At 47.1% G+C, this 27,585-nt stretch overlaps 1 protein-coding gene across 7 annotated transcripts in view; it reads right to left on the minus strand.

The window, feature by feature from the left end:
• HSD11B1 (hydroxysteroid 11-beta dehydrogenase 1) overlaps positions 1–23,416 on the minus strand; it is a 46,946-nt gene extending 23,530 nt beyond the window's left edge. The window contains exons 1-6 of one of the 7 annotated variants that reach the window (XM_021102238.1): positions 23,294–23,416; positions 12,357–12,465; positions 2,149–2,262; positions 1,259–1,389; positions 302–413; positions 13–198 (exon numbers count right to left, since the gene is read on the minus strand). In XM_021102238.1, coding sequence (XP_020957897.1) covers positions 13–198; positions 302–413; positions 1,259–1,389; positions 2,149–2,236 — 517 coding nt within the window. In that variant the 5' untranslated portion in view covers positions 2,237–2,262; positions 12,357–12,465; positions 23,294–23,416. 7 annotated transcript variants of the gene reach the window in all.

Here is a 27,585-nt window from a genome sequence, read left to right on the forward strand (position 1 = left end):
TGCCCCACTCACCCGCCTGGGACGAGACCACCACGATGCTCCCGTTGCTCTGCTTCAGCATGGGCAAGGCGGCCACGCTGAGGACCACGTAGCTGAGGAAGTTGACCTCCATGCTTCTGCGCACGAGGTGGATGTCGTCACTAAACGGAGTCATGGAGGCGTGGGTGATGTGGTTGAGAATGAGCATGTCCAGGCCCCCTGCAAGAGACGGCTGCGTTGAGAGAAGCCATCTGAGCTTGCTCCGCCTCCCGGCCACCAAGCGCCCTGTGACCCCCAGGGAAAAGTCCAGAAGCTGTCTCACCCAGGAGCTTTCCAGCTTTGGCAACAAATTGCTCTGCGAAGGTCATGTCCTCCATGGTGCCAGCAACGTAGTGTGCTGAAGACGCGCCAAGCTCCAGGCAGTGGGACACCACCTGTGGGGGTACAGTGGCCGTGCTCCCAGTCTTTGCCGAAGACCTTTGGGGCACCGTCTCTGACGTGATGGGGGTTTACATGAGCGGTTACTCACAGCCCTGTTTTGATAAGAAATGGGTAGGAGTGTGTGCCTGTGGGTGTGTGTGTGTGTGTTAAATGCAACCCAACACAAATATTTGTCCTGTTTTAAATGCTCTCTGGAACAAAGCTGGGGTTGTGCTGGGGTTGGAGCCCATGATTTGTGCTCTGGAGTTTCTGAACACATTATTGGTAGGGATGCTAGTTTCTGTGTAGGTAACCCCAGGTTTGTGAGTATCTGTGTATCTTTGGGTTTGTGAGCCCTGAGGATATAGGAGGGCATGTGTCTGCCTGGGTACAAGAATTGAATTCATGAGTAATTGCTAGAAGGTTGGGATCTGAGCACCTGTCGGTATGTCTGTGACTCCATGTTTAAATTTGCATGAGTTGGCATGCCTGGGAGCATTTAGAGCCCAAGAACTTTGTGTCTGTGTACGTGTGCCTGGGAAGAACACTTAATGCCTATTTTTATATTCCTGTGGGTGTTTGAATCCTGTGCCCATCGGTATGTAAATATGCCAGATTCTGTGAGTATAGGTAAGAATACATCTGGGTGAACCAGGACACTGTGGATATGATTTGAATTTAGAAGCTGAGGAGTAGGGGAGAGAGGACATTCTAAGGGAGAAATTAATGGTAGTAGAAAGTAGGATTACTGGACTATGGGCTATAGTATGAAAATTAAAATAAAAAACTCTTGAGGCTTAAAAAGAGGATACGTCTGGGCACATATGGGTACACGGAGTTGTGGGTGCAGGACCCTCACCTTCTTGAGAGTTTCTTCTGACCTCGCTGTCACCACCACATGGGCTCCCATCCTCGCCAGATGATAGGCCATCTCTCTTCCGATCCCCTTGCTGGCCCCTGTGACAATCACTTTCTTTCCTCGAAGCATCTCTGGGAAACCCCACAAGGAAGTGAGGACCACACTCGGCCGCAGAAGTCCTTCCCCTGCTCTGGGGGTGGGCAGCCTTGTCTCAATGTCTCAAGGCTATGAGCCCAGATCAACTCATCTCAAACCATGTAAATCAATGAAGGAATAGTTCGAGTCTTTCATAAACATGCTCTGAAATGGGAGTTTGGGTTGGTTGTTCAAAACCAAGCCTTTCCTGCTGTCTTTTAAAAAACAAAAAACAAAAAACAAAAACCCTGTGGACAGAGGATTCAGCTAGAACCCTGGAGTTCCAGACATTTCTGGGCTCATCCAATTGCTCAATTGAAATAAAATTCAAAAAGTCATCAAAACACATGTGCTCACAGTGATTCCAGGGATTTTCTCTCGCTTCTCTTAGTCATCAACTCCAGCATGCTATCTCTTTTCCCACTGCTCTGTCTCTCCATAGAGCCCAATTATCTGTACACGTTGTAAATTTTGGAATTACCCTCATTTTTGTAGGCGATCTGAAACGGCTTTTGACTAAAGGTGCCAAATAAAACAGAGACCATTTGGCAATCTTTTAGCACCATGACTATCCCTCCCCACACCCCAGTTACCCAGCCTCTGGCTGGAAGCTATAAAAATACAGTTTCACCCTCGGGTCCCCTCTTGCCCAGCAAGTCTGGGGATCACGAACTCATTTTCGATCCTCAGAAACACTCTAGCCATCCCTGGGCTTTTAAATCCATCCCTCCAAAATTAGACACATCGGTACTCACCTGGTCTGAATTCCTCATTTGCGGAATAGTAGTAGTAGGCCAAGAAGATCCCCAGAATAGGGAGGAGATATTTTTTCATAAAAGCCATCAGACAGGGACCTGGCCCGAGGAGCCCTGTAGGACACACAGAGAGAACCTACAGAGCTTTCTACAACCTCCTAGGCAGGCAGCAGCCTCTGAATTGTGACATCAGGGACGGAGGAGGCTGGAGTAGTCTCAGGCAGAGCTAGCCAATTTCCCTGTCAGAGCAGCGATTGGCTTTGGGTGGGATCCATTCGTCCCTGGCAGCCTGCGTGGTAGATTTCATAATGGACAATGTTTACTCCATTTCATTGAGCAAGAAGAGACTTCCAGATGGCCAAGCTCAAGACTGTACAGGACCAGATTCCTCAGCGTCCCTGCCCCGAGCCCATCTTCCTCTGAACGCCATTTACGCCAGGAATCAACGGCCTTTCAAGGGTGGTATATCAAAAGGCAGCGGCAGTGTGTGCGGGCAAGTGTGAGTAACAGCAAAGAGAGCCAAAGTCAAGCAAACCTCACTCTCAGCCCCACCTCCCAGTCGGAAGCAATTAAAAATAACAGCACAAATCAGAAAAATAAGCTTGAGAGAGAAAGGGCACATCTTGGGAAAAAAAGAAAAGAAAGCAAACAAGCCCTATAAACCCCACACTCAAGTTCAGTGAACAATGTTACAACATCAAAGGGGAATGCAAGCCAGCCAGAACCCAGATGGCGGGAAACCCATGACCGGTCAAGACTCTCAGACAAGTGCAATGGAATGTGCACTTATTACTTTAACAGCAAACAAAGAAGAACTGGTGAGTGCCAAGAAAAGAGGCTCTAGGCTATTAACGTAGGTCTCATAAGTGCTACAGGGACCAGGAACTATGGAGATGATGCTGGGAAGAGAGTTTCTGATGGAGAAGAAGAAAGAACAAGCACCTGAAGCAAAGCCAGCCTGAAAAACCCATATTCAGCTAATAGCTGATCTGGTAACAATAAAAGGACCCAGAGATGATGCTGGGAAGAGAGTTTCTGATGGAGAAGAAGAAAGAACAAGCACCTGAAGCAAAGCCAGCCTGAAAACCCATATTCAGCTAATAGCTAATCTAGTAACAATAAAAGGACCAGAGTAGGGGGAGAAACCCTTAGTAATTCAGACTTTATCACGGAATGAATATACTCAGAAATACAGAAATAACCACCGTGGTTATGTCTGCAGCAAGAATTCATTAAGGAACAATCCTCAAAGAAAGATCTTAAGATACACCGTTGGTACCTTTTGCAACTTCAAACCAGGTAACCAAACCATAAACATTACCCGGTCACAGAGCAAACCCAGAATTCTGCAAGTGACCAACGGCGCCAGGAAACCATTTAATTACTAAGGGTTTCTCCCCCTACTCCGGTCCTTTTATTGGATTTGCTCCCTTGGATCGGGAGGCTTGTCAATTCTGGGGTGTGTGTGTGTGTGTGTGTGTGTGTGTGTGTGTGTGTGTGTGTGTGTGTGTGTGTGTCTGGAGAGAACGGGAGCCCGTGATCCCCCGTCTTTGGACTGCGGAGCCAGAGTGAGTCCTAACCTGCAGTTCCGCGGAGACCTCATACGGCTTCTGGTGGCCCTCTTCGGGGGGATCCTGACGTTGGGGTTTATACAGTCCCACCTATGTCAAGAGGCGCCTGAAATATCTCCTCTGGGGGAGCCGTCAGGCGGACGAAGCGATTGTTACCTAAGGCCTTGTCCTTGCTGTTTGTCTTACGTCACCAGCACAGGGTGGGACTTCACACAATGGGTAAATCAGCTTCCAAGCCCACTGTCTTAGAGTGTATGGTTAAGAATTTTAAGAAAGGATTTTCTAGAGATTATGGTGTTAAGCTGAGTCCTGGAAAACTGGGTACCCTCTGTACCCTAGAGTGGCCCTCCTTTGGTGTTGGCTGGCCTCCGGAAGGGACCTTAGGTGTGTTCACAGTTGCAGCAGTATATAATGTTATAACAGGAGACCCTGGACACCCAGACCCTTTCCATACATTGACCAATGGTTGGAAATTGCCTATTTGAGGCCCCCATGGGTTCGGTTCTGCACCACAAACCAGGGACCGTGTAGGGTGCTAGTAGCCCAGTCCAAGAAGAAAACCTTGTCCAAAAGAAGGTGCCACCTATTTATCAAGGGGAACCTGAGGACTCGCCCCCTATGCCACCACCTTATGTGCTGCCGGCCCCACCTCCAGGAGCCGAAGGTCCCCAGATGCCAGATAGCCCACTGCCTTCTATTTCTCCTCCTGCTTCTGCTTCTGAAGTTCCCGAGGCGATATCACCCCCGCAGCCAGATTCTCCCGAACCTAGGAGCAGGCGTCTCCGGTCAGCTCAGGAAGCAGCCACTCCAGCATTGCAAATGCCCTTACGGGAGACACGGGGACCATGGCAAGACACCCCCGATGGGACCATACAAGAGGGGGGAGTTTTTTTTTTTATTACCAGCCTTTTCCACTGTTGATCTCCTCAACTGGAAACACCATACTCCCTCATATTCTGAAACGCCTCAGGCGCCGATTGATCTCTTAGAATTCATTTTCCAGACACACTGTCCCACCTGGATAGACTGCCGGCAACTCCTTTTTACTCTGTTTGACACCGAAGAGTGCTGGCGAATTGTAACAGAAGCCCAAAAATGGCTTCAGGCCAATGTGGGGGTGGGGGTCGAGCAGACTTGGCAAACTGGGTGAGGGAAGCCTTCCCAGAAAAAAACCCCCACTGGGACTATGACACTGAAGAAGGGAAACGTAACCTAGAGGGTACCGGCAGGCCTTCCTAAAGGGGGCAAAAGCTGGGGCTAAAAGACCTACTAACATAGCTAAGACCAGTGAGGTACTACAAGAGCCGAATGAAAGCCCAGCCAAATTCTATGAGAGCCTATGTGAGGCTTTCCGAACCTACACCCCTTTTGATCCCGAGGCCCCTGAGAACCAACGGATGATAAATGCTGCCTTTGTGGGACAAGCCCAATCAGATATCCGTAAAAAGCTACAGAAATTAGGATTTGCAGGAGAGAATGCCCCTAAACTGTTGGAAATAGCCAACAAGGTTTTTGTTAACCGAGACCAGGTGGCCGGCCGTGATGCAGAAAAGAGAATGAAACAAAAAGTGACTCATCTGGCAGCTGCCCTGTCGAAACCGGTGCCCCCAGTGGGACCACCCTGTAGGGGACAAGGCCCAAGGCCAGGGAAAAGGAGTTCCCTGGAACATGACCAATGTGCTTACTGCAAAGAAAAGGGACATTGGAAAAATGAATGCCCCAACCGTCCTGAGAAAAAGACCAAGGCCCCACCTAGCCGGTACCGATCTGAGCCATTCAGCACCAACCCGATCGGCCTAGCTGAGTCTGATTAGGGGGGACCAGGCTCTCTCCAACGGGGCCCCGAGAGCCTATGGTCAGAATTCAAGTAGGGGGCCACCCATAGACTTTATGGTTGACACAGGTGCCGAACTTTCTGTGGTTACACAACCTGTGGCTCCCCTCTCGGGGAAAGAAACCACCGTTGTTGGGGCCACGGGTAACCAAACCCACAGGCCCTTCTGCGGTCCTCGACGATGTCGGTTAGGAGGCCATGAAGTAATACATGAATTTCTTTACCTGCCTGACTGCCCAGTCCCCCTGATGGGAAGAGACCTGCTGGCTAAAATGGGGGCACAAATTTCCTTTTCTACTGATGGATCGTCCCAACTCAAATTGACAGAACCCCACTCTCCTTTAATCATGGCTCTTGCTGTAAAAAGAGAAGAGGAATGGCGCTTGTACTCTTGCCCTTCAGAAATGGGGACCATTCCCCCAGAACTAGAGACTAAATACCCATTGGTTTGGGCTGAAGGAAACCCACCAGGACTTGGAAAACGCCACGCTCCTGTCTTGATTGATCTAAAACCCGGAGCTCAACCGGTAAAGCTACAGCAATACTCAATTCCCAGAGAAGCTTGACTGGGAATACAGGTTCACCTGGATAGGCTGCTTCAGCACGGACTGTTAATAAAATGTCCGTCCCCTTGGAACACCCCTTTACTGCCCGTGAAAAAACCAGGAACACAGGACTACCACCCAGTACAGGACTTGAGAGCCATAAATGAAGCAACAGTCACATCACACCCGTCCGTCCCTAACCCTTATACTCTGTTAGAGCAAATCCCCTCCACTGCTGAGTGGTTTACTTGCCTGGACTTAAAAGACGCCTTTTTCTGCCTCCGGGTGGCGCCTGCCAGTCAGCCCTTGTTTGCTCTTAAATGGGAGAATCCACATACAGGGACAAAGGAACAGCTCACCTGGACTAGACTCCCACGAGGATTCAAAAACTCTCCCACTCTTTTAGCGGCGCTGTAGCCGCTGACCTGGCTGAATCTCCTGGACAAAAACTGGGCTGTGTTTTGCTACAGTATGTTGACGACCTCTTACTAGCTGGCACCACGGAGGCTCAGTGCCTAGAGGGAACAAGAGCTCTCCTTTCCCTACTGATGGAGGCAAGGTATCGGGTATCAAAGAAAAAGGCACAAATCTGTAAAAAACAAGTCAAGTATCTGGGCTTCAACATTTGCAGGGCCGAGGAATGCTGGGGACCGAAAGAAAGCAGGCAGTTTGTGCCATTCCTGTCCCTACCACCCGCCGGAAGGTTCGTGAGTTCCTAGGGGCAGCAGGATTCTGCTGGATATGGATCCCTGGGTTTTCAGACTTGGCCAGGCCTCTGTATGAGGCTCTAAAAGGAGAAAAAAAGGCTCCCCTTGAATGGGGACCAAGCCAGGAGACAACATTTCAGACAATCAAAACCAAACTCACTGAGGCTCCAGCCTTGGAACTTCCTGATGTAACTAGAGAATTTAACCTTTTTGTTCATGAGAAAAATGGGATGGCTTTGGGAGTCTTAACTCAAGAATTTGGGCCTTGGCAGAAGCCAGTGGCATATCTGTCTAAACAAATTGACTCAGTTGCGGCCGGATGGCCTCCCTGCCTCTGAGCACTGGCAGCTACCACCTTGTTGGTGAGAGAGGCTGACAAGTTGACTCTGGGACAAAACCTCAATGTTAAAGTCCCACACTCAGTTGTAACCCTAATGGATACCAGGGGCCACCATTGGCTCACACATGCACGAATGACTCAATATCAAGGGTTACTATGTGAAAATCCATGGGTGAAACTGGAGGTTGTACGAACTCTGAACCCAGCCACTTTTCTACCAGATGAAGCGGGGCCCCCAGACCATAACTGCCTGGAGGTACTAGATGAGGTGTTTTCCAGCAGGCCTGACTCGACTGATAAACCACTCAAAATCCTGATTCTGGTTTTATATACTGATGGCAGCAGCTTTATGGAGGATGGGAAAAGGATGGCAGGATATGCTGTGGTATCTGACTTAAAAGTGATAGAAGCAGAGGTGCTTCCTCAAGGATGGTCAGCACAGAGAGCAGAATTATGGGCCTTAATCAGAGCACTGGAGCTCAGCCGAGACCGGCAAGTTAATATCTCTACCGACTCACTGTACGCCTTTGCAACTTTACATGTCCATGGAGCCTTATACAAAGAAAGAGGACTCCTCACTGCTAAAGAAAAAGGGATTAAAAAGCCAGACTGAAATCTTAAAGCTCCTAGAGGCAGTATGGGAACCTAAAGAAGTTGCAGTTACCCACTGTAAAGGCCACCAAAAGGGGGATGACCCAGTGACAAAAGGAAACCGTAGTGCTATGCAGCTGCCAGACAGGCAGCCCGGGGACAACAGCCAGACAAACAAGGTCTTGCTGGCCCCAGAAGTGCCAGCTGTCCCCAGATATTCTCCAGAGAAAGAAAAATGGATAAGGGAGGAAGGGGGAACTAAAACTAAGACGGGATGGTGGGTCACACAGGACCACCGAGTTTATGTTCCAGAACAGCTGGCCTACAAACTAGTCCACCAACAACACGAGCTAACCCACATGGGCAAAACTGCCTTGGAGACCCTACTGGGCCGGTACTATCTCATTTCTCATCTTCCTGCACTCTGCTCCTCTGTCTCCCAAAGATGCATAACCTGTTTGCAGAATAATGCCTGCCAGGGGCCCAACACCAGCTGGGGCACAACACTGTGGACTGTCCCCACTTGAGGATATGGAAGTGGACTTCACTGAGGTCACCCCTAGTGAGGGGTACAAATATTTGCTAGTTTTTATCTGTACTTTTTCAGGATGGGTAAAAGCCTTCCCTACCCGAACTGAAAAGACAAGGGAAGTAAACAAGGCACTCCTGAGAGACATTATTCCCAGATATGGAATGCCTCTGACCATCGGGTCAGGTAATGGACCAGCATTTGTGGCCGAAACGGTACAACAGGTGGCAAAAGCTTTACAGATCTGACGGAAACTACATTCTGCTTATTGCCCTCAAAGTTCAGGGAAAGTAGAACGCATGAACCGGACCCTCAAACAGACACTGGCAACGTTATGTCAGGAAACTGGCTTGCCCTGGGTAGACATGGTGCCGGTGGCCCTCCTAAAAGTGAGATGCTCACCCCGAGAGGGAATAGGATTCTTGCCATTTAAAATATATGGGAGGCCGCCTCCACTAATCAGTTTAAAAGGAAACACCAGGGAGTTGGGAGACTCGGAATGACCTAAACAATTACAAGGACTGGGGCTCACTATTTCTCAGATACATAAATGGGGTCACAGACAGAATACCTGTGTCCTTAGGTATAAAAGCACCCCACAAGCCGGGGGACCAGGTGTGGATAAAGGACTGGAAAAAGGAGCCTTTGAGGCGGTATGGAAGGGCCCCTATACTGTAATTCTAACCACCCCCACTGCTCTTAAAGTAACAGGAATAGATGCTTGGATCCATCATTCCAGAGTTAAACCGGCTGGCCAGCTGACGACCGTGGAGAGTGGGAGACTGCCCCAATCCGGAGAGACCTCTTCGCCTGACAATACAGAGGAGACAACATCTCAAAGCCCTGCCCTGACCACACCGGAAGCTGGTCAGTCAACGCACGGCTGAAGCTTGAGGAATCGGCAGCCTAGTAAAATAAACTGCCTTACCTCCTTCCAGAGGACACTTTCTTACTGTTATATACTGTTATCTTATGACCAACATGTATGTTTGCTGCCTGTTGCTGTTAATCTGGTCCCCTTTGGTTCTGCCAGGATCCATGTCCTCATGTGACCTGTGCATTCGAGTAACCCGATCAAATTAAGGGTTACATGGACTTTGCTTTGCTCCACTCATTTCTCCTGTTGCGGAGAAATTCATGGAAGTTGTACTCACAACAGGACCACTTATTCTATCTGTCAACAGGGGACCAATATACTTGCTTTGATCCACGATACTCACCAACTGAGGAATGGTTAGAAGTCCGGCGCTCTCATAAATCAGGGCAGCTAATTAATGGGACCCAAATTACCAACCCCACGTTGCCAGTATCAATACTTTTTGATGCCTGTGAAGCTATGAATGGGTCATGGACTTCTACTAGACCATGTGGAAGCCCCTCATGGGAAAGAGAATACAGGCTCCAGCATAAATATATGTGCTGGGGGACCACCTGGAGCGGTTGCCAGAAATGCACTTACTGGAGTTATGTGGCCTGGGCAACCTGGAATAAGGGAGACAAAACAGCTGCCCTTCAAAAGGGTACAGCCCCTCCAGACTGCCAGACTAAGGCTTGTAACCCAGTTAACTTCACTATTTTCAATTCCAGTGAGCCCAAATGGAAGGAGGGTTTCAAAATAAGCATTCGCATTGACGGAAGAGGCCTTGACCCTGGAGCTGTGCTACATTTCCAGAGAATCACGTTTGCACTCCAAGCTGCCTCTCACAGGGTCTTTCATTCCTTTTATTCCCATTCTGGCCACAACTAAGAACTTGTTCTTAGCCCTGGCAGAAACTATTGCACAAACTCTCAAAGTCTCCTCTTGTTACGTATGCGGGGGAATGAACACAGGAGACCACTGGCCTTGACAAGCCAGAAAACTGGACCCATTAGAGCCTCATAATGAGACTGCATACCCCCAACTCACCAGTGAGGTAGGGCTCCTCAGAACTGCTATCATAGGGAGAAATTGTCTTGCGAGGCGGGGAGGACGGTTTAATGTTTCAGTTGGAAGCCTAACATGTTTAGGCCTAAGGTATTATATCTGACTGCCCAAAAGACTCAATGGTGGTTATCCTCCAATCGCTCAGAGCCCAAGCCTAATCTCCTGTCTAACTTTTCCCACCTTCGACAAGCATGGGAAGATATCAGTACTAATATGCAGTGGCGGGCACCAAAGGGATTATATTGGATTTGCGGAAAAATGGCCTATTCCATACTCCCCCCGAATTGGGCTGGGGCCTGTGTCCTGGAACAATCAGACCTTCCTTCTTCCTGCTCCCACCATCACTAGGGGAACAACTGGGAGTTCCTATATATAGGGCACAGGGAGCCCAGAGAGACCGGAGGGCCTTCAAATTGGAAACTGGAAAGATGATGAATGGCCCCCAGAACGGATAATTCAATATTATGGGCCTGCCACCTGGGCAGAGGATGGCTCTTGGGGATATCGCACCCTATCTATATGCTGAACAGCATCATCAGACTACAGGCGGTTTTGGAACTTATAACAAATGACACTGCAAGGGCCTTGACTATATTGGCCCAACAACAAACTAAAATGCACAGTGCAATCTACCAAAATCGCTTGGCCTTGGATTATTTACTGCTTCTGAAGGAGGGGTTTGTGGAAAATTTAACTTAAGTAATTGCTGTCTACCAATAGATGACACCGAAAAGGTGGTAAAGGAAATTGCTGACCACATGACTAAACCAGCCCATGTACCTATACAAACTTGGAAAGGATGGGATGCAGACAGTCTCTTTGGTAAATGGTTCTCTTGATTGGAAGGAATTAAGACAATGGTCGGAATAGTCATGGTTATACTCGCAGGGTGCCTGCTTATTCCCTGCCTTGTACCTCTCCTGATAAGTATTATAAAAGGTTTTATAAGAACCATGGTTAGAAGAAAAACAGCCTTCCACCTGCTGTTTATCAGAGGCTGCCAAAGGGTTATGACTGATGGTGATCTCTAAAGGGTGCAGATGCACCCAAAACATCAAGAGGGGGGAATGAAAAGGAGTTTTAACTAAAGAACAACCCCCGCCTTGGCTAAGAAGGCAGCTGCAAGCCTTTCCAGCTATGCTCGTCACTATGCCACCCTTCTTGTAATAATGTAACAACCGTGTGCCCTCTGTCCAAGCCAGAAGCCCTGCTAATCAGGTACCCAGCATTGGTCATCAGTTCTGCTTCTGTAACCTTGCTGGCTCAGTTTCTTAGGGAGGAACACGGTCTGCTTGGGGATGGGGGAGGTCCGGGATGCTTACATGGGAAAATCCAGACCTTGTAGTGTATAAAGGTTACTGAGAACCAAGACCTGGTGCTCAGACTCTGGAGGTGACTCCTCTGAGCCTGCACAGGTGCTGAATAAACCTTGCTTTTCCATATCTCCGAGTGCCGTTTGTCTCCTTCCACTGCGACGGTTTTTGTGGTTTCTGCAACAGTGGGGCTGGAGGAAGGGAGCAGCCCTTTCCTCGTGGGGATGGGCAAGTAGGACGGCTTCGGGGGAGTCAGCCTTGACCCACGCGGGAGCAAGAGCAGAAGTGCTCCAGGCAGATGAAGAAGCATCCGCGTGAACCCGGACACGGTGCAGAAGTGTGTGTGTGTGTCGGGGTGGGGGGGGGCGTCTGCAGACCGTCCTGCGTGAGAAAACGGCAGGAGGCGTGGAAGTGCCGGCGGAGCTGGGACCTGCGGGCAATTCCCCCCCGGGGGTGGGGGGTCGACTGCATTTCCAGCGGGCGGGGTCCGCCGCCGCCGCCGCCGCCGCCGCCGGAAAGCGGGAGCCGCGTCCTTCAAGGCCAAGGGCCTGCCCGCGCTGCGTCCGGAGTTCCGGCCCTTCTCGCTTCCAGACCGGAAGCCTCTGCGCCCCGCGGCCTCTCGAGCCCCATCCCCGAGCTCGGCCTGCGCACCGCCCCTTGCGCTCCCCGGCGGCCTGACGCGGAAAGCGCGGGTCCGCTGCCTTCCTCGGGCTCCCGCAGCCCCGGGCCGCCCTCAGCGCTCACCTCCGCGCCCTGCTGGGCGCAGCCGCGTCCTCGCAGCGCTGGACCCGCGCCCCCCGCACGCCCGCCGGATTGCCCAGCCTGCCTTGCACTGCGGGGTTCTGTTCACCCACCTGACTTCCAGGAGCCCTTTCCGCTCGCCTCGCTCCCCCGCCCCCGCGCATCCTCTTCCCTGAACTCCGGCCCTGTGTTCTCTGGGCTTTCTTACGTCTCTGCCTGCTGCTGCTTTAAAAAAAAAATGTAGTTATGGCTGCACCCGAGGCATATGCGAGTTCCCAGGCCAGGGATTGCATCCGAGCCACAGCTGTGGCAACGCGGGATCCTTTAACCCGCAGTGCCAGGCTGGGGATTTAACCTGCGCCTCCACAGCAACCCAAGCCGCCGCAGTGGACTCTTAACCCACTGCACCACAGCAGGAACTCCCCTCTGGGTGTGCTTTAGAGGCTCTCCATTCTTCTGGACTCCTTGAGCGTTGGAGTTGGCCTTGAGCCTGTCTCTGTCTCTTCTCCGGGCAGTTGCCTTCACTCTCATGGCTCCAACTGCTCTCTTTACGTGGACGAGTCTTAAAAACCTCCATCTCCTGGTCTGCATTGTCGTCTAAGCTTTAGGGGACATAAGCACCTGTTTACCCAACCTCTCCCTTTTAATGCCTCCTAAACACCTCACACTCAACATGCTGAATTCAGTGATTTTTAATAAATTTGTAGAGCTGGGAAACCACAATCCAAATTTAAAACATTTCTGTCACCCCCTCCCCCGCAAAGATTCCTCTGACCCATTTACAGTTACCCCCGTCCTCACTCCCAGGCTTCGGCAACCGATAATCTACTTTCTGTCTTTCATAGCAGTGGAAACACATGATCTTTTGTGCCTGACTTCTTCGGCTTATCATGCTTCTGAGGTTCATCCATACTGTAGTATGCATCGGAATTTTTTCCTATTTATTGCCTAATCATATTCCATTGTATGGATATACCACGTTTTGTTTATCCATTCACAAATTCACGGGCATTTGGGATTTCCCCTTTTTCACTATTATGGACAGCGCTGCTGTGAACACTGGCGTGAAAGCCTTTGTGTGGCTTTGCTGGGTTGTATGGCAGATTTATATTTAACTTTTTAAGAGACTGTTAAGCTGTTCTCCAGTGACTCTGTGATCATTCAAGGGCTTCGCCCTCCACCCATTTAATGTTCCAGAGCTTTGGAAGGCCTTTACTGCTCCCTGTCCAGCTCTCCGCATCCCCTTACCCACCAAGCCCAGTCAACTGCACCTCCTAGATGTCTCTAGAACCCTTTCCTAATCCCCCCGCCACTATGACTGTCCTAACTCAGGCCACTGCTATCTTCTGCATCGGTGAACTTTTCTTTCTTTTCTTTCTCCAATCCGTGTCCTTATTTTTTTAAAAAAAGGTTTGACATGTACAAAAGAATATATGAAGCCGTACATAATTTATGAGACATAGTAATGAAGTGAAAGCCTTATTGGCTTACCATCCACCTGAAGACTTGACTGCTGCCAACACCGTGGCAGTGCCCTGTGGGCTCTGACCCATCCAGTTCTTCAATGGTTCCTTATTATTCTTAGGATAAAGTCCAGCCTCATTATTTTTAGCTTTACAAGCTCTTTATGAGTTTTGAAATCCTTTCCCAGGAACCTCTTGCCACTTGACCCTGTTCCTGTTCCCTCTGCAGTCACCCTCCCGGCTCTCCCTTAGACATGTAAGGTGCTCTGCAAACACTGGGTGTTTTTCTCATCATAGCTGCCATCACTTTTTTTTTTTTTTTTTTTAAGGGCCGCACCTGTGGCACATGGAGGTTATCAGGCTAGGGGTCGAATTGGAGCTGCAGCTGCCAGCCTACACCAGAGCCACAGCAACGTGGGATCCGAGCCATGTCTGCGACCTACACCACAGCTCACAGCAATGCCGGATCCTTAACCCACTGAGCAAGGCCAGGGATTGAACCTGTGTCCTCATGGATTCTAGTTGGGTTTGTTACCACTGAGCACGGCAGGAACTCCAGCTCCCATCCCTTTGTACTCACAGTTACTCCTCTGCCCATTTTTCCCATCGCACTTGGCTCTGGGAGACCAGATGCTTGGTCTACCCCAGTGAACCTCCAGTACTTAGTGCTGTGTGTGGCACACAGTAGGTGCTAGGAAGCATTTTCCAAGTCATTTAAGGGAACGTGACTCCTATATATACCGATAAAGATGTCTGCTGGTATTTGAAAGCTGGGAGAGAGGTCTAGGCTAGAGAGATAGATCTGGGAGAATGAAATCCTATTAAGTTGAAATCACAGCCGATGATACCCCCAGGGAGGGGGTGAAGGGCACAGGGGGCTCTTACAAAAGGGGGCTGAGGCAGGGGCACAAAGAGAAGCCTTGGGGGCAGGAGATCCTGAGGGCGGGGGGAGGGTGGTCTCAATGACATGGGTGAGGTCACAGCTGGAAGCTTCTGAGAGGCCAGGAGGATGAGAAGTGACAGAAACACACGGGGTCTGGACGCAGGAGGCCCTGGAGGTCGGCCAGAGTGCTGAAGGCACTGGAGCCAGAAGGCTGTGGGTTGAAGAGCGGTGTCACGCGGAGAGAAGCATCTTCGGTGTGAGCGTGGGGTGGGGGCGCCCGAGGAGCGTGGAAGGCATGCAGGTCCGAAAGAGGCTCTGATCTTTAGCGTAGCAATGAGTTTTCATTCCGATACTTCCCAGCATATTCTCTGTGCCGGACGCTGTGCTGGGCTGAGCATGTTTTCAGCTTGTGGGAAAAGATCTAACGGAGCCTGTAGACCAAGTCGCTTGGAGGGGCTGGCTTGTGGGATCCGGCCCGTGGCTCCAGAAGACTCCAGGAAGTAAGGGAAGGGGAGCACGCCCGTGTTCCCGTGTTCCGCTTTCCCGTTCAGTGAGCTTTTCGCCTAAGCTGTTTCCTTCCTTCGATTTCGAGGCGCATCTGTCCGTCCATCTCTCTCGGGGGGGGGGGGTAAGAAGGTGGGGAGCAGAACTCCTTCAGCTCGCCTTTTCTTCAGATGTGGCCGCAGTATGTACAGTTTATTGTTATTTCTGCCTCAGGCTGCGCCCTTCCTGATATTTATTTATGTATTCCCATTTGTAGGGCAGGAAAGTTTTTCCTGGGCTGGTTGGATTTTTCCCTTTCTGTCTGATGGGAGCTTCCTGAAATTTGAGGGCTTGATAAACAGCCTGGGAAAATGGCCTTAGAGGAACACGGCGCGGAATCCAGGTTGAAGAGTTTTAACAGGTTTCTGCCAGCAGAGGGAGCCCCGGGGCCGGGCGAGAAAGCGCCGCCTTGCTGGGGTTAAAATCCCGGGGATGGGCATCTTCATTTCTGGCGGCGGTGAGGGGGACTTACGGGTCAGGATAAAAGACGAGGAAGGCGGGCTGGAGGGAAGAAGACAGACGCACACCACACCGACATGTGCGCAGAAATGTGGGATCACAAAAGCCGCCTTCCCTCGCCCCTCCCTATCCACACTCACAATTTCCGCTCTAGTTCAGCGGTTCCTGAACCTGCTGTGCTAAGCAATCATCTGGGGAACTAAGGGCACATTTCCAGGCCCCGCCAGCGCACGTTGACTCGGAACCATCGAGTGCGGGACCCAGGAATCTGTATTTTTGCGAAGCTCTTCCAGGCGGTTGTGCAGTAACCTTTAGACAGACTGGTGAACTCCCTCTGGGTAATTAGGTAAATACTTTAAATGTAGCTTGTTTGAGACTTAATGTAATGGCTCTGGCGATCACCATGTTCACTGGTAGAGTGTAATCCGTGAATGCTGTTATGACCGAACCATTTTCTTCCTTCCACCCTCCCTCTCCCTTCCTTTTTCCTCTTGTAATTTTTGTATTATTAATATAATACCTAAGGAGGTTACCGCATCGCACGGTGTCAGAAGGCTTGTAATGATGACGGCACCTCTTGCTGTCCTTTCTCCTCGTCCCCTTCAGAGTCACCCTCACTTTAAAATCTTATTTCTTTCCTCTGGGAATCAACTCGGTATTTTATTTTTAAATTTGTATTTATTTTATGGCCACACCTGCGGCAATAGACATTCCTGGACCAGGGATTGACTCTGACCTGCAGCTGCAACCTATTGCCACAGCAATGCTGGATCCTTTTAATCCACAGTGACAGGAGCTGCTGTAGTCAGGTTCTGAACCCACCGCACCATAGTGGGAACTCCTCAAACTCAGTATTTTAAAACATGTACTGCTATTTCTTGATTTTGCAGTTTTAGAGATTGTTAATTGATTTCCTACTAAGGAAAATTAGAACTTTTGCTTTAAACACACACACACACACACACACGTATTCATTCTCTTCTAGATTCCTAACACTATTAAACCACAATTTTAATTAAATCAGCCATCAGCGTTCATTATTATGAATCATTTTTTATAGCTCAGCAATGTAATATACTATGATTGCATTCTTCTATTTTTTCCCCTCCTCTGGGTGTTAATAAGTTAATAACCACCCCGGTTTTGTTTGCTTGCTTACTGAGTGGTCCACGTCCTCTGACGTGAAGGGCAATGTAACTTAAATAAATTGGTTGCATTCATTGGATGATCTATCCATCTTCCCTCCTGTTCCAGTCTGGACGGGGAGCTCGATAGGCTGGTAGCTGGGGCCTCTCTTTGCCGTCCACCTGGCAACTCCGACCTTTTTCTCCTGGTTAGGTTCCTGGTGGATGGTGGGGGAACTTTTGCAGGGACCTTGGCTGCAGGAGAGCTATTTTCATCGAACATCTTTAGTGGGCTTGAATCCATGGACCTGGGCCGCGTACAGCCCAGCGTTCAGCTCTGCCTGCTTGTCCTTACTTTACCCTGTTCACTGTTTGGCCGGGTAAGGATTTCAAGGTTGGAGATTACTTTCTGCTGGAATGGGAAGACACTGGTGTATCGCCTTTTAGCTTGTAGCTTCCTGTGTTGATACGTGGAAGTTCAGTTTCTGTCTAGATTTCTGATCCTTGGTTTGTGAAGTGCTTTTCTTTTCTGTAGAACTTTCCAGATTCTTTTTCCCCCTGGGGTCCTAACATTTGGGGAGTTTTTGCTGTTGTTTGTTCTTGTGTTGAGGACCCACTAGGTCCTTTCAGTGTGGAAATTCAAACCTTTCATTATGGGAAATTTTGGAAAAATTACCTACTTGGTTCATGTATTCATCCCATTTTCTCTGTGCTTTCTTTTGGATTTTTTTTTTTTTTTTGTCTTTTTGCCATTTCTTGGGCTGCTCCCGTGGCATATGGCGTTTCCCAGGCTAGGGGTCGAATCAGAGCTGTAGCCACGGCCTACACCAGAGCCGCAGCAACGGGGATCTGAGCTGCGTCTGCGACCCACACCACAGCTCACAGCAATGCCGGATCCTTAACCCACTGAGCAAGGCCAGGGATCGAACCCACAACCTCATGGTTCCTAGTCGGATTTGTCACCCACTGTGCCACGACGGGAACTCCTCTTTTGGAATTTTTATTAGAAGAATTCAGAGCTCCTGGATGGATCCTGTAAGCTTCTCGCTTTTGTCCTATGTTTCATCTCTTAACTGATCTGTCATACTTTCTGGGAGATTTTGTTGATTTTATCTTTCAGTGATTCATTTTAATTTTTAAATTTCCAGTTGTATTTCTATTTTAAAAAGCTCCTTTCTGTTCTCTTCCACCTTTTAAAAACCCTGACTTCCCAATCTTCACTGATGGATACACTGCCTGCCTTAATCCCTGGGGGGATATTGCTGTTGCCAGGGCTGGTGCTAGTGATTTCTTGCTGCTCTTGCTGGATTACCTAAATTGGGGTCTCTGCTGTCAATGTCAGAGGCTTTCGTTTTATGTATGGCCATCCTTGGAGTCCATTCTGTGGCTGTTGGAAGTTTTGTGTGAGAGCAGAGCTTGTCAGCTGAGGGACTCCACTGCAGGATAATCCAGAGGGATGTCAGCATTATCCTTGGGGTACCCCCAAATATCCATGTCTATAGTCTTTTTTCCCTTTGCTTTTTTTTTTTTTTTTAGATCTTTGAGTCAATTCTTTTAAAAAAATTTTTACTCAGTGGATTTTATTACATATGTAGTTGTACAACGCCCATCACAACCCAATTTTATAGCGTTTCCATCTCAAACCCCCAGCCCCTCCCTCCACCCCCCAACCTGTCTCATTTGAAAACCACAAGTTTTTCAAAGTCTGTGGTTTAGTATCCGTTCTTCAAAGAAGTTCATTGTGTCCTCTTTTTAGAGTCCACATGTAAGCGATAGCATATGACATTGGTGTCTCAGTGTCTAACTTCACTTAGGATGATAATTTTTAGGTCCATCCATGTTGCGGCAAATGCCATTATTTCTTTACTTTTACGGCTGAGTAATATTCCATTGTATATATGTACCACATCTTCTTTATCCACTCCTCTGTCAAGGGACATTTAGATTGTTTCCATGTCTTGGCTATTGCAAATAGTGCTGCAATAAATATTGGAGTACATATATTTTTTCGAGTCATGGTTGTCTCTGGATAGATGCCCAAGAGTGGGGATTGCTAGATCAAATGGTAATTCTATTTTTAGTTTTTCTGAGGAATCACCATACTGTTTTCCACAGTGGTTGCACCAATTTACATTCCTACCAACAGTGTAATAGGGTTCCCTTTTCTCCAAACCCCCTCCAGCATTTATTGTCTGTAGACTTTTTGATGATGGCCATTCTGGCCAGTGTAAGGTGGTACCTCATAGTAGTTTTGATTTGCATTCCTAATAATTAGTGATGTTGAACATCTTTTCATTGTTTTTTTGGCCATCTATATGTCATCTTTGGAGAATTGTATTTTTAGTTCTTCTGCCCATTTTTTGATGGGGTTGTGTTTTTTTGGTATTGAGCTGTAGGAGGTGTTTACAAATTTTGGAGATTAATCCCCATCCGTTGCTTCATTTGCAAATATTTTCTCCTATTCTGTAGGTTGTTTTTTTGTTTCATTTAGGGTTTTCTTTGCTGTGCAGAAACTTTTAAGTTTAATTAGGTCCCATTTGTTTATTTTTGTTTTCATTTTCATTACTCTAGGAGATGGGTCTGAGAAGATGTTGCTGTAGTTTATGCCAGAGAGTGCTTGGCCTGTTTTCCTCTAAGAGTTTTATAGTGTCTGGTCTTATATTTAGGTCTTTAATCCATTTTGAGTTTATTTTTGTGTATGGTGTTAGGAAGGGTTCTAATTTCTTTCTTCTACATGTGACTGTCCAGTTTTCCCAGCACCACTTCTTGAAGAGGCTATCTTTTCTCCATTGTGTATTCTTGCCTCCTTTGTCAAAGATTAGTTGACTGTAGGTGTGTGGGTTTAATTCTGGGCTTCTATCCTGTTCCACTGATCTATATCTCTGACTTTGTGCCAGTACCATACAGGTTTGATGACTATAGCTTTGTAGTATGGTCTGCAATCAGGGAGCCTGATTCCTCCAGCTCCATTTTTCTTTCTCAGGATGGCTTTGGCTATTCTGGGTCTTTTGTGCTCCCAAACAGACTTTAAAATATTTTGGTCTAGTTCTGTGAAAAATGTCCTTGCTAACTTGATAGGGATTGCATTGACTCTGTAGATTACCTTTGTTAGTAGAGTCATTTTGACAATATTGAATCTTCCAAACTTTCCGTCTATTTGTGTCATCTTTAATTTCTTTCATCAGCATCTTATAATTTTCAGAGTACAGATATTTTGTCTCTTTAGGTAGGTTTATTCCTAAGTATTTTATTCTTTTTGATGCAATGGTAAATGGGATTGTTTCCCTAAATTCTCTTTCTGATCCTTCGTTGTTTGTATATAGAAAAGCAGTCAATTTCTGTGTATTAATTTTGTGTCCTGCGACTTTGCTAAATTCATTGATGAACTCAAACAGCTTTCTGGTAGCATCTTTAGGATTTTCTAGGTATAGTATCATGTCCTTAGCCCACTGAGTGAGGCCAGGGATCGAACCCGAGTCCTCACGTATACTGTTGGGTTCTTTTCTGGTGAACCACAACAGGAACTCCTATTAAATCATTTGAATGGAAGAAAAGGAGGAGAACTTTTTCATTTGTTCATTTATCCCTTTCTCCCAAATGTTTGTTGAGCACTAATGTATGCCCAAACTGTGCACAGCACCAGGGATATAAAAGCTGAATGATATTTGACATGTTTCTTCAAGGATATTATAGTTAAATATAAGGAAGGTAGGCAAGTAAATCAAAGTTCATAACAGCGTAATAACAGCATCACTGTTGCTAATAATAGCCATAGTGAAAGCAAAGCCCACAATAGTGTAACACTAATGTGCATGGGGTGCTACCAGAGTCTGGAGTGGGGCATCCAAGTTGGCCAGGGCAGTGGAAAAGCCTTCTGGGAGGAAATGACCCTGGGGCTAAGTTTTGAAAAGTAAGTATAAGATAAGGAGACGAAATTGGGGGAAGGCGGTCCCAAGCAGAAGGAACTGTGTGTGTTTAGGTAAAGAGTCTAGAAATAGCTTTGAGATGTCAGAGTGACCTCAAGTAGATTGAAATGGCTGGAGCAGGGTCCATGTGGGGGAGTGGCCTGAGTCAGACTGACACAGTCACATTGAAATGGAGTTTTAACTAAAGAACAACCCCCCCTTGGCTAAGAAGGCAGCTGCAAGCCTTTCCAGCTATGCTCGTCACTAGACCACCCTTCTTGTAATAATGTAACAACCGTGTGCCCTCTGTCCAAGCCAGAAGCCCTGCTAATCAGGTACCCAGCATTGCTCATCAGTTCCGCTTCTGTAACCTTGCTGGCTCAGTTTCTTAGGGAGGAACACGGTCTGCTTGGGGATGGGGGAGGTCCGGGATGCTTACATGGGAAAATCCAGACCTTGTAGTGTATAAAAGTTACTGAGAACAAAGACCTGGTGCTCAGACTCTGGAGGTGACTCCTCTGAGCCTGCACAGGTGCTGAATAAACCTTGCTTTTCCATATCTCTGAGTGCTGTTTGTCTCAGCTTTGAAACTGTTTTGCAGTTTCTGCAACAACCTGACTATAAATATCCACGCTACTCCAGAGCATGATACCAGGCCTATTAGAGAAAAATGTGGAAATAATAATACCTCATTCTCTCTATGAATCTGAGCAAATTAAAAAAAGTGTGGAGTTTCCGTTGTGACTAGGATCCATGAGGATGCGGGTTCGATCCCTGGCCTCACTCAGTGTTGCCTTGAGCAGCGTAGGTTGCAGAGGTGGCTCTGATCCCATGTTGCTGTGACTGTGGTGTAGGTCAGCAGCTATAGCTCTGATTTGACCCCTAGCCTGGGAACTTCCATATGCTGTGGGTGTGGCCCTAAAAAAAATTAAGGCAAAAAATAATAAAAAAATATTCTCTGTAAAATGAGGATACTATGTAATTAGATAAAGAGATGAGATGTATAAAATGCTGGATCAAGGGTAGGAATGTAAAGAATTCTGGTTCTCTCATGACAACCTGCCTGAAATCCTTCTTCGATTCTAGTTCCCTACCAGTTTCAAAACAGATGCCAGAACAGCTGAGCAATTAGGAAACGCTTCTCCCTTCCGTTCTGCCAGGCGAGGGCTACTTCAGCATCTTTTAACTGAATATTTTATTTTCTTGAGTCAGTTAAAATGCCATGTCTGGGGCACTTCGTATAAAGTTTGGATGGTTTCTTGAAAGGCCCCTGGGTGGAGCCAAAATGACTGAGTTCCAGTCTTCCCTCCACCTCTGACACATCTGTGATCTTGGACAAGGCCCTGCCCCTGTCTTGGCTTCAATTCCCTCACCTGGCAAGCAAGAGGAATTAAATTAGATTACCCTTAAGAGGTGTTCCAACTCAGAAACTGGATGCCCAGAGCTTTTTTAGCTGTACTAGAAATTAGTATGAAGAGCTGGGATTTTTGGATTTGCTTTTCATATCATACAAAAGAGGGAAGGCAATTCCTTTCAAATTTTGGCAGGCAAGCCGAAGTGAGGTTCTTCCATCTCGCCTCACCTCTCCCGTCCTCCTTTCAGCTTCCGACTGTGATTTACTCCCACAAAATCCAGAGAGAAATACTGGCCCCGAAAAGAAAAAAAACAAACCACTTCAAGTGTGGCCCTTTGAACTGTTAAGCTCTATTGGAAAAGTTGAGGGAGCAGAACTCTTCAAAGCCAAGTGCTGTGAAAACACACCATCATTGTCTATAGGCACTTTCCAAAGCATGAGCTGAGCTATTTTAATCCCCCCAAGTGACGGGACCATTAAACTGCAATTTTCCGGATGGTTCTGTCTATTGATGGCAAGTGAGTGTTTTGGTAAATGGGGGGAGCGGGGTGGCGGGGGGGAATGGAGTTTCCTGTTCCTGTCAGCTTTTCACTAATGGAGAACCTAAAAGAATTCTAAAAGAATTCTGTCGGCACAGGTCCTTTTAAAGCTCAGAAGGCCAGTATCCCAAGCTGCACAGGAATTCAGGAATAGGCGAAGAGCACGGGAAGAATTTGGATTGACAACTTTAGGCCTCCCTTGGTCCCTTGAACAAGACTCCTTGAGATAACATTTGCCTCCTCAAAGCTCCAGATCTCAATATTAAACATATTAAAGTAGCTGATGATTGGCTGCAAAACGCAGATAGCAGCACCCTTAGCAACTCTCAAGAAACAGCCTGTTTGTGCTTTTTCATCACTTTAAAGCCGCTTCATAAAAATGCTTACGACCTGCAATCTTTGTACGATATCAAAAGAATACGCAGACATTTTTTAAACTATTTTTGCAACTGTTTGTTCCAACTTTCTGTCCCCAAATGATCAGAATGTACTCAGTGCCAGTAACAGACATCTGGTTCCGTCTGTGTCTTATCGTATCTTCCCTCCTACACACTGTAAAGCTCATCGGGCATTTCTCTCTCTCTCTCTCTCTCTGTCTCTCTCTCTCTCTCTTTTTTTTTTTGACCAGCATTTGACATTGAAAACCCTTTCAGCCCAGCCCTGCAGTTTCTTCCACATAGATGCATTATTTCAATGGTGGTTTTTTAAGGATCTCCCTGGACTACTCCTGACCCAAATGGTGATGCTATTCTATATTATTGTGATTTAAAAAAGTCTTACCTTGGGGTTTCAACCAAATTTGACTTCTTTTTATTGATCTCCTTTTTCTTTTTGCGTCTTTTCTCCCTCTCCTTCCTCCTCTGCTTCCCCTTCTGTCTCATCTCTTTCTTCCTCCGAAGTTTCCCAATCTTTGGGGAGGGGCAGGGTTTCCTGCTCAAAAGTTGGTTGGTTTCGGGGAGGAGTCAGAAAACCTGATTCAGGACTGGAACCAGCTGGTCTGCCACCTGATACAAGAAGGTGAAACTGGGACCAAGGAAGAAGGCCTTTATGTTAGAACGGAGCTTGCAGCCAGGAGGTGCTGGCAGATGAGCCCCAAAGGGAAACCTGAGTGGCCTAGTCCTGGGCCTCAGGCCTCAGGCCTCCCCAAAGGACAGAGGGCCCCAGTGGCCCCTCCTGGTGGGAGTGCTTGGAAATGGTCCTGGTTGCCTTGGAGACTTGTCCATTTCCTAAGGGTTGCTAGATCTAAACATGCCAGAGGCTCGCCAGGCAGAACCCCCATCGCACCCTTAGCGAGCGCTCGCTCTCAGATTCCTGGCTTTGCCTCAATGGAAAGTACTAAAACAAGGATTGGGTTTGGATGGATTTGCCTTTCCCACCAGGAAGGACAAGCCGTCTGAAGTACTCTGTGGGGCCATGTGTCCCCTCCGTAGAGAATCATCTGGGTGACTTAAAAGTCATTAGAATGATCACAGCGGTGTGAGAGTGGGGTGGACGGCAGAGGGAGCCAGGAGCCACATGGGGTAGAGACAGTAATTCCAGCCTGATTCCCACCAGTTAATAATGGAGGTCACATCCCCATTCAGGGGCTTCCGTTCTTTTGAACTAAGGCACAGACACAATGTCAACAAAAAAGCTCACTCTCTTTATCCATTTATTTATTCTCTATTCAACAGATATTTAATAAGCACCTGCTCCTTGCCGGCACTGGGGCAGGAGCTGGGAATAGAGCTGCGAGCCAAACTAGGACCCGCATTGCCCTGGTGAGGTTGTCATTGACGAGGTCGCACATTGCTCTCTCTGAGACTGGGGACAAAATCGGGAAGGTCTGGAATGGTTCAGGTCTGAGGTCTCCCTTGGACAGATTTTTATAGTCATCTTTCTGTCTCTTGGCCAAAATGGAACCTTAGTTCTTCCAGCAACCCTTATACTTGCAACATCTGCATGAATCTCTATCTACAGGCTCCCAGTTCTTAGAGGGAAGACTTTTTGTCTTGCTTTCCTTTAGGAGCCAGTTGTTTCATCTGGAGAACCATATGCTCAATTGATTTCTAGCTTATTTACTTTCTAACCAGGCCCGACTCTGCTTAACTTCTGAGATCAGATGAGATTGGTGCATGCAGGGTGGTATGGCCATAGACCAGCTTATTTCCTTTCTAGGGCTCTCTGAAAATGCTAGTCACACATTGGATAGTTTCTAAACTGCCAGCCTTGGATTTCAAGGAATGTTTTTTCTCATTAAATTCCTTAATTCATATTTAAGCTCATTGAAAGGGGGGAAAAAGTGAAAAGACAAGTCTCCTTTGCTTCAACTGTTGGGGGTCTACTCCAGAATGCTCTTTGAAAGTTTCCTGATGTCTATTTTCATTTTTAGTTTATAATTTTGAAATTTCTCTAATGGAACTTTAAAAGGCAAGCTTCTGGAGTTCCCGTCGTGGCGCAGTGGTTAACGAATCCGACTAGGAACCATGAGGTTGCGGGTTCGGTCCCTGCCCTTGCTCAGTGGGTTAAGGATCCGGCGTTGCCGTGAGCTGTGGTGTAGGTCGCAGACGCGGCTCGGATCCCGCGTTGCTGTGGCTCTGGCGTAGGCCAGTGGCTACAGCTCCGATTCAACCCCTGGCCTGGGAACCTCCATATGCCGCGGGAGCGGCCCAAGAAATAGCAACAACAACAACAAAAGACAAAAAGACAAAAAAAGTAAATAAATAAATAAAAGGCAAGCTTCTGGAATCATCTTCTGTACTGTATTTTCCATTTTTTCTTGCCTTCTTAAGGCACTTTTTTTTCATTTTATATAGCTGCAATATTAAAATTTTCTCCAGCTGGAGGGAGAATAATTAACAGAACTAGTTGGCAAAGATCTGTAGGCCAGAATAATAAGTACCTAAATTATGCTAAAAAAAAAAAAGAAAATTCTATTTACCTTGCCTTAACATTTAGGGGAACTTTTAATGGTAACTCTTGGCATGGCTCCAGACTAGGGTTTAAATTTAAATTCTTTAGAGCTGCCTTTTTTTTTTTTTTTTTTTGGTCTTTTTGCCATTTCTTGGGCCGCTCCCGTGGCATATGGAGGTTCCCAGGCTAGGGTCCAATCGGAGCTGTAGCCACCAGCCTACGCCAGAGCAACAGCAACGTGGGATCCGAGCCGAGTCTGCGACCTACACCACAGCTCAGGGCAACGCTGGATGGTTAACCCATCGAGCAAGGGCAGGGATCGAACCCGCAACCTCATGGTTCCTGGTCGGATTCGTTAACCACTGCAACATGACGGGAACTCCTAGAGCTGCCTCCTGATTTAGCAAATTTACAAGTAATTGCCTCTTTTCCAAAGAAAACTCTGAAAAAAAGGGCAGCTCCTGTGGAAGGTCAGGTCAAGATGAGTGGAAGGAAGAGAAATGAAATGAGGGTAGGTTTCAGAAGGTAGTTATTAAGTCTTTTCAAGAGACCGGGCTAGAGTTAGAATGTTGTTTTTTAGGCATCAGCATAACAACCAAAGAAGCTAACTACTGATTCTTTAGATTCCTGGGATGGCTCTTCGATGTATTGATTTATTTTAGGTGCCTTTTAAATGAATTAATGTATCAATTTTTGACACGTCAGGCGTTCCCCCATGATGGCCATTGTTATTCTAAATTCAAAGTTTCTGCCTTTTATCAAAGTTTTTTTGCAAGGGTTAGAATTATTGTGCAACTTTATGCAGGGAGCAGGCGTTCTTCCCTGAGGAGTGTGCAGATTTGATGTAGAAGAACTGAAGTAAGGCACCGGAGGCCACTTAGGAGAAAGTGTGCCTGCAAATGGTATCTCGAGTGCCCTTTCCAAACAAAGGTTAGGAAAGGGCCGTGCAACCAATGACATGACAATTTTTGACCCTCAGAATATAGACTGAAAGTGACCTTCTTTCACACACTGATGGTCAGAGACTTTGCTCATGAAAGTTTTAAAGCCACGTTTGATCATTTACCTCTTCCTAAACTGGTCGCCCTTAGGACGAGCCTGGATGGATTGGTGGCTTATTGGGCCATTTCGTATGGAACACTTCCTTATTCGTGTATCAGAAATAAGGCATTCCGGGGCAACGCATAAAACTTTATCATAGAGATCATAAAAGCCAAAGCAGAACGAGCAGCAGGGGTTCAATGGAAAAGGCAGTTATCAAATAGTATACCTCTAAAAAAAAAAAATCTAATGAATTTTTACTGGACCTATGTCCATTTACTCAGTGGTATTCCCTCCAGACAAAATGTCTAATGACCTTACACAAAGGCCTAGGTGTAACTATTTACCAGAATGTACATCTGTAAACAAAAATTTCTAATTACACAGAAACCGAGGTCTAATGATTTTATCCAAAGACATAACCTGGTTACAAATTACCGATACAGTGAGAACTCAGTCAAACTCATCAAAGTCAGGTTGCTGTTGAGACTGACTTACCTAGCAGCAGATCTGAAGGACAAATAGAGTTTGGACACAAGGAACCCAGTACGTGTATCTTTCGGTTTGGGGAAAGTTTTGAAGTTCAGAGTTTGGTGTACCCTCCTGGACATAAATTGGCTGACAACCTCTGGAGAAGCATATTTATTTGTTGATTGGCTGGCACTTCGAAATATATTTATGGAGTGAGTCTGTTCCTGGTTAAATGATCCTCAGCAGTAAGGGGCTGTCCTTGATTGGTTGGCTTGTAAAAGTGTGTTCCCTGAGGCGAGTTGTTGTGGATTGAGCCAATGCATTTAGTATTGGTTCTGGCTACCATGATTCTATAACACACTTTTTCTGAGAACGTGTGAAACTTTTTAATGTTCTCACAGGACAAGTTGGTATCTGATACAGCACAAAATTATACACCAATGCATGTTCATCGATCAGAGTTTTGTGGTGTTTTTAAAGAGCAAGGTGATGGTAAATGATTCACCATGATGAACCGTGAGACCCATTAGGTTCAGCCTTGAGCTTGAGGTATTTTCTAAGAGACAAAGCCATTGGTTGAGTAAATTTAATCAGGAAATAGTTTATTTCTAAAATTAAATTTATTGCTTCTAACAGTCATCCAGCAAGAAGGAAAATATTTGTCACAA

The sequence above is a fragment of the Sus scrofa genome, chromosome 9, assembly GCF_000003025.6.
Source record: "Sus scrofa isolate TJ Tabasco breed Duroc chromosome 9, Sscrofa11.1, whole genome shotgun sequence".
NCBI lineage: Eukaryota > Metazoa > Chordata > Mammalia > Artiodactyla > Suidae > Sus > Sus scrofa.